The following is a 12,818-nucleotide window of genomic DNA, read 5'->3' as shown; positions in this document are numbered from 1 at the left end:
ACACACACACAAAATCTACAAATCTACTGAGCAACCATAATAGTGGAATTGTGCAGCTATTCATTGTGATAATATGAGCTCTGCAGTAATAAAAAGGATATGTTCCGGTTATCAGTTATATGGACACTGAGGGTACACTTGAGGCAGGAATTATTTAACTTAATCATTTGGAGCTGGGAGAAAATACGCCACACTCTGTGTTCCACTTTCAGACTGTGAGATGATATTGAAGGAAAGCTTATGTCAGGCATTGCTTTGTTTCCCCTTAGACGTTGTCTGCTGTGCACTTTTTCTTCTTGTTTGAGCTACACACATTGAATGCCTTAAAAAACTCTAATATGAGCTGAATTGAATTCCAACAGTAAATATTGCATGGACTCTTTGTGGTTTGAGAATTGAGAAGTTATTCTCATTTGAAAGATTTGCTTGCGAAACAACAAACAAGACATATACAGCATGACTGGTGATTGACTTTAAGGCCAGTATATTTACAAAAAGTTATTTTTCATTCAGTGTTTATGGATAAAATTAAGTTTGAAATACCTGGGCAGCAATATACTATAAGCAAGCATTCTGATGCACAGGCTCATTCGAAATATGTGCTTCAGCCTACATTTTTGTGAAGCCACAAAAACAAGTTTGACTGGAGCCAATGATGCCAACAGTGTTAATTCCTTTTCACATGTATGATAGTTACAGGGACAAGTTATCGACTATTTTAATGTACTTTGTACATTATGTTAAATTCCACAAAACAACTATGATCTATGATTTGTAATCAAATAGGTTTGTCTTGCCTATTTATCTCCATATTGACAACTCTTCTTGGTGTGCTGTTTACCACGTAGCTCACTTTGCATGATGCTGTGCAAAGCACTTTGTTTTGACTCTAGTAAAACATAGTTCCACAAAAGAGATAAAAGCAATGTAAATCAAGGTAAAACTATGTGGCCGCAGTGCATTTTTCTCCTACATTTGTCTTTGAAACGTGTTGGTTATTGGTTTCTTGTTTGTTACTGGTTGTTACCAGATCAGTGGTTTGCTACGTGGTCTGTACAACAAACCCTGCCTTATCATGGATGTGTACAAGAGGAACACATATTTAAAACAACAAATTGTGTCATAAATAATTTATTTCAGGCTCTGTCCATACAGCAACAGGTTTAGGTCAGTCTGCAAAAGTTTAATATTGTTACAGACTTTCGTTCACACGATATCGGCTGTCACAATTACCAGCAATTTATTCCTTACAGATCGCTGGAGGACTACAGTCCTGTCACAATATGGACTACAAATCCTGTCATGCACCACACACACACCTGTTTTGGTTCTCATTTGATTACTCACATACACAGTTGGGAGATGCTCAAAGACCAATTACAAGGACCATATATACAGCACACACACTCACAGACTTTGCTGAGTCTTGTTGGTACTACCCTGTAAAAGATATGAAGTGTGTCTTGGTTTTGTCTCTCCGTGTTTTGACTCTTGCCTTGTTCTTTTGTTTACGTTGTTTGCCGCCTGTATCAACCATTTACCTGCTATCTGACTATGCTTCTGGATTTACCTGTATGTTGCTGTTTGCTTCTGATTGTGACCATTGCCTGCCTGACTATGATTGTGGTTACACCGGCATTGACAGAGCCCTGAAACAACTTTTTTTGATAATGGGTTACATTATGGAAAATTTTCATAAATTGCGGCCTGCATGTAGTTATGCTGATTGGAAAAAATTCAACTTTTTGGAAACAATGATGTCACCATACCATATAACCAGATGAAGGAAAAATCCTGCACACATAATAACCAGTAACGACAACAATGTCAAATTACAGAGCTGTGTTTGTACTGCAGGTGCTTCTAAGCTTATTAGCACTATTATAACCAAACTGGTAATGCTGCATAAAGTAGACCCCCAGTGGAGACTCATTAACAGTTGCACACTTCAGATATTTTTAGATATACAGTATGTGTGTTCGCCAACATCTCCTTGTGCTTTAAGAATTCATGCACATGCTCACTGCATTCCTCTGGCTCTTTCTGTGATCTGTCAGTTTTCCCTTTTTGGACAGTTCTTGAAAAAACATCTATGGATACAAAACTTTAAGAATCTGAAAAAGAAAAAAATCATGATGATTGCTTCTAGTTTGAAGAGACATCATATTATTTCAGTGCATCAGCTAATAGTAAATCAGTCACTCAGGTGGCCTCTATTGTTGTCAATTGAACACACACAGAATGATCCACAGTACATGCTGTCAAACGCCAGTGAATTACCATTTAAAATGTCCACCATGTTTTCATTGCTAATGAAAACACATTTGGCAGCTGAATTGCATTTGCTCAATTCTTTTTCAAAGACAAAAGAATCGGTAATAATTCAATAAAAAATTACTCTAATTCTATTGATCATTCCCCAGGCATGGCAGTAATTGTGTCTTTTGTGACACTCTCCCACACAATCCAATGCAAAGCAGAGCTCCAGACACGGTCGGCTGGTTCACTTTCATTCCTTTATTCATAAATTGACCCTGTATTAACTTTAAAGTGACTGCTGGTCTCTCTGTGGCTTTATTAATAAGTCTCCATCTGGTATGTGCAGTGACTTTTGAGGAACAAACTTTTCAGACATTGAAAAATTGGACCCATTGGGCATCTAAATGTGGCTTTTATTTAATCTCCTTCTTTTTATTTAACTATTTTGCTTTAATTTAAATTTTAACCTAATAGAATGTTATAGTCTTTTTTACATTCACAGACGTCCTTTAGATTCACAATCTGAAGAGTGATAAATTGAATTTAATACTTCATAAGTAAAACTAAGCTGTTAGGTCATGTCTTGACAAAGGCTTTTCTTCTGAGTAATTTAAAAGCTCTTCAATGGATTCAATATTTATGCAAACAAAATCTTTCTTTCGTTCGTTCTAAAAATAATAATGTCAAATTGAAATAATTTATATTTTTTCATTTTTTTAACCTGTGTAACTTCAATTGTTTCTCCTTTCACTTTTAAATAAAGAAATGGAGTGTTCAGGAAATTAAAAACAATACATAAAATACATGAACATCCAACAATACTTCTGTAGCAATATGACAGATCTGTGTGAAGAATAGACTGAATTTGATGTTATACGCAGAAAATCTTCCTGTGATAATAATACTTTACTGCAATCCTATGTTTTCACCATAATTTACAGAAGGCACTTATCATCCAGACAATATCATCCAGTGCTGTTTATACACTAAACAATCTTGCCAGGCAAATTAAAAAAAACTACACTATTTAAGTATCCCAGCAAAACAGCAAAATAAAATCATTTAAACAACCACGCTTTACCCACTTGTCAGAAATGTATTTTTAACCATGTAAAATTGTTTCATGTAAATAATTTTTTATTACTTCAGTGAGTTTCAGAAAAATGTAAAAGTATGTTTTCCAGTTCTTGAGGCTCCTTTAAATGAGGCCAAATTCTATTATAAAAATTATAATAATTATAATAATAAAAATTCAACACCCTTTATGTATAAATATTTTTGTCCATTTGTTGTACTTCCCAAACATTATACCAACATACGAAAAACATACATGATTGATGGTGTAATCTTAACATTTATTTTTTAAATCACAAACATTAAGATTTTAACATTTTTAATTCAATTTTGAGATTTTTGTTGTAAAGATTGCACCTTTTTTATAACAAACTTTATCTTCATCTTCTTCATCACTCCACATAATGTCCATATCTGAGATATTTCCATCTACAATATGTTCAAGAACTTAATGATCTATATATTATGCATATGAAAGTGTTTCAGCAATGAATTAGTACATCAATATAGCTTTTTTATATAAAAAAAAAAGTTCAATCAGCATTACTGGAGATTTAATTTTAGTACCAGATCTTTAACCCATTGTACATTCTAATGGACAAACATATTTTAAAAAATCCTGATCTAAAGCTTGCAATGTTACAAAAGATTTTAAACTTTAATTAGTTAGTACCATCCCTTTTTTTAACATAAAATCTATGAAGTATTGGCAAACATATCAATAAATCTTAATAAAAATATATTGTAAATGTGGCTTATGGCTGTGTCTGGCGTGAAGTGATGCCATGCTGCCTTTCAGTGTGGTAGATTTTTTCAAACTACAACATGCCGAGCCTTTCCGTCATTTGATTGGATGACAATCGTCCACTCTTATGGACTGCAGGCTTTATATTAGATGAAATGCTAAAGAACCACAAAATACATGGGCTGACATATGATGTCCATTGTAATAAACACAGGGTCCGAATGGGTTAATAAGTTCAGATCAGATATGGTTTTATTTTTACATAAGTATATCTGTTATTTTGTAAATATTTTTACATTTTGTTTTCACAAAAGTTAACTGAAACATTAAAGTAGACAATTATTTTCACAAAGGTTAACTAAAACATTAAAGTAGACAATCTACTTTCCTCTAATACTGTATTCTAATATAAAATCACTTTTCTGTAATTTGATGTAGACATCAGCAAATTCAAGAGTGAGTGATTATATATGGTATTAACCATTTCTTTGAGATGTATTGCCTTGCCTTGCAGTGTAATATCAAAATAAAACCCCAAAGACAAAACGTAAATGTACAATTCATAATACAGCCAAATGAGAACTTACACTTCCCTGAAATGGAGAACCTTACAGCTAAACCACATGTGCACACATAAATAAAATAAATGATGGGCAATCAGATATTTGCTTGCCTTCGGCCTCTCCAGTCATGCTCAATTAAAGTGATGTCCTGAAGGACAGCATGATTGCATCCAGTGCCAGAAATTATGAGTGAGTAATAAAGAACTGACAATGGGCTCATGGGAGATTCTCCAGCAGGTGAAGAGGCCAGAACCAACACCGACATACACTTAAGCACATCTGTTTGACATAAATGGAGCTCAGGGCAACAGATCATCTGTCTAAACAGTGGCAGGGCTAAATCAATAACCACAACATGCTAGAAGGACCAGAGACAGACAGTTGGTTATACAATTTCATGCTTGCAGTGCTTTTCTTTCAAATCTAGATTTCGTCTGGTAATCTGATTAGAGATTCTGTTCCTGCCACAGTCTAATCTTATGTGCTTTCAGCAGCACACAAATACTCTTCGAATTGAAAAATGACAAAAAGCATATAAACATTCAAATATACTCCAGTCCAGCTACTGAGTCAGTATGGCAGCTCTTTGTGAAGAGCAGATTAGATGTTCATTATTGTGGTTGTTGTTTTTACAGAAAATATACCTGTGAATCATGTTGTAGAACCATTGCAATCTCACGGCAATTGGTAACATTTTGATTTAGTGGTTAATTCGTATTAATTCGTACAATCTAATTCGTAAAATTTAGTACGATTTGCTCACCACCCAATGACGGTTGGGTTAAGGGGTGGGGTTGGGTGCCACGCCTCTTTTTAAAATCGTACATTTTCATACGACTGAACATGTACAGATTTGAATGAATTAGCCACTAAACTGACAAAAAGTATACTTAGTTTTCTTGTGAGATCAGGCTGTGTAGAACTTATAGCACTTTTTGTCATTTTATGTTGTTGTCATTTTGGAGTTGGATCAAATTTTCACTCACAAAAGAGTAAGTAAAGTTTTCTGTTCAGGGGTAAAGAAAAACAATACATGTTGAATAAATTTTTCCATATATGTTACCCTGGATCTTATTGTCTTCAGTTCACTGGCTATATTTTTTGGGAAGAGCCAAAAATACACTGTATAGATTTTTTTGTATAGCAAAAATCATTAAGATATTAGTCATTAAGAAAATTGACTGTTATGAATGATTTTGTGGTCCAGGGTCACATATAACCCAATGGGCACCTTGATGTCAAAGCAACATCAATAAAACATGTCAAAAACATGTCAAAAATGCAAATCAATGGAAATGATTCCATTGACTACCTTGATGTCAAAACCACATCAAATTGACATCCAGCATTGGCATCAGAAAACACGTAAAAAAATCTATTTCAGGACTGTTTTGGAACCAATATTTGACATGTTTTTGACGCAAATGTTAGAAGTTAAATTAATGTCGTTTTGACCTCAAGGTAAAACGTGCATTGTAGGGATACAAAATCCAGTGTAAATTTGTAATAGATACCGCAATAGATGCACAGCTAGTGCTTCTTCCCCTACCGCTAAACTTCTGGTAAACAGTTAATGTGACTTTTTCAATTCTTTACGGTTCCTTTTACAGCATTGATGTTGTAATTTGATTAAAATACAATCAGTTAAATAGACCTCAGCATTCATTTAGTTGTTCAAGCATAAAACGAGATGACAACCCATTTACACGCACACACCCGCAGGATCAGCAGAAACTTCATTAAATATATTAGGGTAAAATGTTCATATTTTAAAGACATGGCAGGGAAAATGTAATTTAATGCTGTGCTTCTTGTACAATCTGAGACCCACTTTATTCAATTCAATTCAATTCAATTTGTGTTTATTTATATAGCGCTTTTCATAATGTAGATTGTGTAAAAGCAGCTTAACATAGTTCTAGTAAAGTCCAGATTTCAGAGTTGAGGTTCAGTTTAGTTCAGTTCAGTGTGGTTAAAATTTCACTGCTGAAAGTTCAAACACTGTAGAGCAAATCCATTTAAGCGCAGCTCCACAAGTCCCGCAAGCAAGCCAGTGGTGACAGTGGCTTTATATCATTATATATACATGATCATTAAATCATTATATATTTTTATATGACAGATATACTTTATATTGTATATCAATCAGGCAGTGGAGATCATTGATTTTAAAAGAAACAGACCTTAAATGTGCCAATTTTGTAACTGCATACAATTCACCGGAAGCGCGAACTGAATTGACCCAGGTTACAGCTAAATTAAAAGTCTTTCTGCATATAACATATTGAAGCTATCAGATGCTAACACTTTTTGTGTCATTATCTTGGTGGTCAAAAGGGCATCAATGTGTGGTTGTCAAATAAACGTCAAGGTTTTGATCTCAAATTGATTAGCATTTTTGATGTGTTTTTTTTTTTTCGGAGGGTTTTTTATATTGTTTTTAACATCAAGGTGCCCACTGGGAAGAATATCTTATGTTCATTTTTGTAGTTTTTAACATCCTTTTTTCCCTCCTGGTGTCTGTGAGGTCTGTGCCCTTGTCAGCAATTCCAGGTCTATGTGTTTAATTGTGAGAAATACGCACAAACAGCTGATAAGTGAGACAAGTGAGAATGTGCGATGTTATACTTGGACAAAGAGGCAATCGCTGGTTGCTGCTAAAGCGCATAACACAGTTGTGTCACACAGTGCAGTTGGAGCAGAGTGATCTGTCTGCTGAGGTGACAGCCCTGCTGCTGTTTGTGAATGTACACACGTCCGCATGTGTTAACAGAGCTAAACTGACTCAACCAGAGCAACACAGCAAATCGGGGCTAGCAAAACACATCAGACAAAGAGCCTCAGAGAGAATTCATCACAACAATGGTTTACACTTAGGAAAACCAGGCAATCTTTCCCTAAATTTATTGTCCAATTTTGATGAGTTTGCGTGAATTGTAGCCTCAGTTTGCAGTTTTCAGCTGTTTTACTTATAGTGATTTCTTTGCTGCTGTAGCTCATCTGCTTCAAGGTTTGTGTGATTAGAGATGCTCTTCTGCAGATCTTAGTTGTAAGGGATGCTATTTGAGTTATTGGTGTCTTTCTGTCTAGTCTAAACCAATCTGGTCATTCTCCTCTTTGCTCTAGGATCGACATGGCATTTTCACCAAACAAAACTGTCACACTCTCAACAATTTTCTCTCTCTCCTGTTTTAGACCATTCATTCATAAAAATCCCAGTCTGGCACCAACAACCCTGCCACATTCAAAATCATTTAAATCAGTTTTATCCCAGGTATAACTTAAACAGCACATCCTCTAAACGCATCTGCAATGCTAAATGTACTATGTTGCTGCCATGTGATTGGCTAATATTTATTTACATATTTATTTGAATTTTATATTTATCTTTTTTTCTTCAGGAGAGTGTTGTTTATTTTAGTTTGACTTGAATAAAAGCAGTTTTTAAAAAATTATTTCAAAGTCAATATTATTAGCTCCTTTAGGAAATTTAGTTTTTGATTGGCTACAGAACAAATAGTTGTCCAATGACTGGCACAATTAACCTAAATTGCCTTGTTAACCTAATTAACCTAGTTAAGCCTTTAAATCACATTTTAAGCAGTATCTTTCAAAAAAAATGTAAACTACTATGTCTAAAAATGTGTTGAAAATAAATTTGTTTGTTAAAAAGCACTTGGGAAATATTTTTAAAAGATTTTATGTTTATTAGGAATTCCAATAATTTTACCTTCAACTGCTTATGAAGAGATCAGATGCAAAAACCTCTAAGTGCCGTCTGAAATTTTAGTGGTAAATTAGTGGTAAATTGTTTGTTGCATTATTTTACCTTAAAGATCATATAGGTAATAAAAGTGAAATTACTGAACCTACAGACAGGAGCCTGTTAAAATGATTTTAGAAGAAAATTTCAGATGGCATTTAGAGGTTTTTACATCTAAATTCTTCATATGTTTTATATATTACTTAAATCCAAATAAAACATATAAATCCAAATAATAATATAAATAGTAGATAAAAGGCTTTATGAATAGCTTTGTTAGGCAGTGTGTTCACCACAGAAATTTTTGCTATTCTGTAGCTGAAAATACCCCATTGTGATAGCCTGAAAACATTTTCATGCAAAAGCATTTAAAGCCCCATGGTGATGGAAATGTTCCTACTTTTAATATTTTTTATATTAATATTGTTGTTTTCACTTGGTGAGGATGAAAGAGTGTTTTTACTCAAAGTTGAACAGTTTTAGCTTAAATAATTTCAAATAGCTGTGGTGACTTTTTACTTTATTCATTCATTCATTTTCATTCATTCATTCATTTTCCTTCGGCTTAGTTTCTTTATTCATCAGGGGTCACCACAGAAGAATGAACCACCAACTTATCTAGCATATGTTTTACACAGCGGATACCCTTCCAGAGGCAACTCAGTACTGAGAAACATCCATACACATTCATTCATTTATTCATTTTCTTTTCGGCTTAGTCCCTTTTTTAATCCGCCGTCGCCACAGCGGACTGAACCGCCAACTTATCCAGCACATGTTTTACACAGCGGATGCCCTTCCAGCCACAACCCATCTCTGGGAAACATCCATACACACTCACTCACACTCATACACTATGGACAATTTAGCCTATTCAATTCACCTGTACCACATGTCTTTGGACTATGGGGGAGCCGCAGCACCCGGAGGAAACCCACGCGAACGCAGAGAGAACATGCAAACTCCACACAGAAACGCCAACTGACCCAACCGAGGCTCGAACCAGCGACCTTCTTGCTGTGAGGCGACAGCACTACCTACTGTGCCACTGCGTTGCCCCAACACTTACACACTATGGCCAATTTAGTTTATTCAATTAACCGCAGCTCTTTGGTATATGGGGGAAACAGGAGCACCTAGAGGAAACCCATGCGAACACGGGGAGAACATGCAAACTCACACAGAAATGCCAGCTGGGACTCGAACCAGTGACCTTCTTGCTGTGAGGCGACAGTGCTAACCACTGAGCCACCATGTCGCCCCTTTTTACTTTATACTGATTTTAATTATTTCTTCCAATGCAAAACAGTCTGGTTCTCAGAAACCAAGCATTCTGAGAAATGTAATTAAATGTTACATCTAAACTATTTCTTTAAACATAATTAAATTTTCTAACCTCGTATTGCCCTTAAGTTGATACTAATCAAATCACTCTGCCAGAAATCACTTAAAATTAGCAGAAGATAAAACATGCTTTCTACTAAAATATTAGAATGTGGGACTGCTAAATGAAAAGCTCAAAGCTCAGATAATGTCATCTTTATAAGAAAAATCAAGGCCTTTGCTCTCTATTATTTGTTAGTAAACCAATCATTAATTATCTGTGTGTGCTTCAAAATATGTTTGGACAGAAAGTAATCTTGGCTTTTTTTCCCTGGAAGAATCTTTCTAATATAAATAAGCCATTAGTGCTCAGACATGTCTTTCCTCTATAAGGAACTGAACACACACAGCAAAGTCTTTCCCCAGAAACCTGCCCTCTATCTCCCCCACAGGTCTCTCAGGTAATAGAATTTTGAAGAAGTTCATGTTTCTGCATGTAGATAAATGAAAGCTGGCCAGGTTTTTGGAATATAAGTGGTGCTGTGTCAAAAGGTTGCAAGCATGACGTCTATGAATTAGCATGGGGTGATGAAAAGTCAGTCTTTAACTCAAATCTGGGCCCTCTTGTGAATAATTTCTTATGCTACACATGCTTATGCTAGATGTGATAACTGATGAATGAAGAAACAAAGGCAGACACAGAATGCTTACAAGCTTATCAGTACTCACCCATACAACTCTCTCTCTCTCTCTCTCTCTCTCTCTCTCTCTCTCTCTCTCTCTCTCTCAAGAAATTAAGGTTTCTAAAGGATGACTGTGAGTGGGATAATAAATATCTATCTATCATGTGACGTCACAGACTAATGACCTGTCTCATGCTCTGATAATACCTAATATGGACCTGAAAAAGAGTCACAATGTAATACCTACATTTGCACTGTAAAGGCAGCACTAAACAATGTGATACCTCACAAAATGATCAACAGCAATACTGTTACTACACTACTGATAGTTTTTGCACCCATCTCCACATCTTAAGTTTGTCATTTCAACACATTTAATGAATGGCCATGCTCTTTATTTTGTGATTTCACATGGATATCCAAATTTTAGTCAACTTATTTTGGGGATTATTCTGTGAAAAATTGTGACATTTTGGTTAAATTATAAGATTTATGTGTAAAATATGTGTCTAGTTGTTAATTTGTGGTTTTAGATGTATTTTAAAGAACTTTGGAACATTTTTTGAAGTCACATGTTAAAAGTAGACCCTTGGATGTAGATGCCCATAAGATTGCTCACTGAATACTTGTAATATAGCCAATTTTATGCTGTACCAACTACATTTATTTCTTTTTATCTCCTTCATAACACACTAGTTGATGTATCATAATTTTTCCACTGTGAAACCTTTATCTAAATATTTTGCAATTTTAAAAAATAAATGCACTAAGCTTGTTCAGTTTTCTTAGCTTACCATACAACATTCAACATGTATTACTATAAACTACATATAAACCAATATAGACTCAACTAGATAATGTAAGAAGTGGCACTGATTTATTTTTATATAAAGTAATGTGATGACATGTCTACAATACCCATTATTGAAATTAACCTGGTTTTATTATAGCACAGGTACGTTCTACCATGGTTAATATGTGGTTATCGTGGTTTAACTACAAAGACCATGTAGTAAAACCATGGTTTATTTTCGTTAGGGTCAAGAGGAAACTACTTTGGTATCATTTGTAAATAGATGTCTAAAGCAATATGAACTAATCATTTAAAAAATCACACATTTTTAAAGCCTATTTAAGCACTGTATATCCTATTTTATTCATTTTTAAACAACAAGGCGGGAAACCAAACGTTACCTCAGGCGCACTGAGGCGAGGTTACCACAGTGTGAATGGCAATGAAGCAACTTACCTGTCGAGCGCAATAGCGGTCATTGAATATATAGAGGCGAAGACAGCGGCTATAGGGAAGAAGTTGTGGAATCTGCAGTAATAAAGTCCGAAATACCACTCATTGTGCACGGAATAGACAAAGTTTATTACGGTGTTGAACGCTGACATTGACGCTTCAGCGAACGCCAAGTTCACAAGGAAATAATTGGTCACAGTTCGCATGCGTTTGTGCGCCAAAATGATCCATATCACCGTAATATTGCCCACCACGGAGACGACGACAATTGTGCTGTAAGCCACTGCCCAGAGCACTATCCTCCAAACCGGCTGAACGAACTGGTTCCAGTATATCTCGGTTTCATTCTGCGCGGTGGAGTTGATTGTCCAGTTACTTGGGAAGTCAGTGGAAGTGATGAACGAATCCATTCCTACTGGGGGGAAATGGTAAATGCGATTGTTTCTTGACTGGATGTTTTATGAATGTTCAATCGACCATGTTCTCTTTAGAGTAAGAAGTCAAATTATTGAGTTTCATGGCGCAAATAAGTGTTCCAAACGGTATGCCTCTGTTGTCCTACAGGATTACTCCAGTGATCCTTTACAGAACACAAGAGAACATATCGCAACGCGGTGCTCCTTCACTTTTTCTCATCACGAAACCAATTTTAGCTCTTGGTTACACAGTCCTCCTCACTCCTCTGAGCGTCGCTGCCAAGTGCGCAGCGCGTGCCAAAAGACAAGTCGCGCGCGCACATGAGCAGATGCTGCGAACACGCGGCTCTGAGAGGAAACGATGAGACGCATCCTTTCAAATGCAGTTCTTCCTTTTTTAAACGAGATTTGAGTAATCTGCTTGTGTGATTCACAGCGCGCCAGGTGTGCCACGCAGGTTGGAAGATGATGTTTGGTCGCGCGCAGATGCTGTGCGCACGAGGTAATGAAACCAAAAATAATCAAAACGTCCTTGGAAACCCGTTTCTTTCTTGTTTTGTGTGAAATCTGATTAATTCAGATCTCACCTTGAACAGAAACGGAAGATGCTGTATACTTTAGTTTTTTTAAGGTTGGAAAAAAGTGCAATTATAGACACGAGTCTTTAAGCTTTTGACGTTTATAACATGCACCCAGGAGCGTCTTTCAGCAGTTGCTTTGATGTTTAACTAATGGACCATTTTATT

General features: G+C 35.7%; 1 protein-coding gene across 1 annotated transcript in view; it reads right to left on the bottom strand.

Moving 5' to 3' along the window:
* The window catches only part of tacr1a (tachykinin receptor 1a), a 52,112-nt gene extending 39,696 nt beyond the window's left edge, over nucleotides 1-12,416 (bottom strand). Inside the window, exon 1 of the mRNA XM_056457856.1 lies at nucleotides 11,660-12,416. Coding sequence (XP_056313831.1) covers nucleotides 11,660-12,066 — 407 coding nt within the window. The 5' untranslated portion in view covers nucleotides 12,067-12,416. The remainder of the gene's footprint in view (nucleotides 1-11,659) is intronic.
* Nucleotides 12,417-12,818: the final 402 nt, after the last annotated feature.

The sequence above is a fragment of the Danio aesculapii genome, chromosome 5 (genome assembly GCF_903798145.1).
Source record: "Danio aesculapii chromosome 5, fDanAes4.1, whole genome shotgun sequence".
In the NCBI taxonomy this organism is placed as follows: domain Eukaryota; kingdom Metazoa; phylum Chordata; class Actinopteri; order Cypriniformes; family Danionidae; genus Danio; species Danio aesculapii.
Note: the sequence above shows the minus strand (reverse complement) of the source record. Positions and strands in the feature narration are given on the sequence as shown.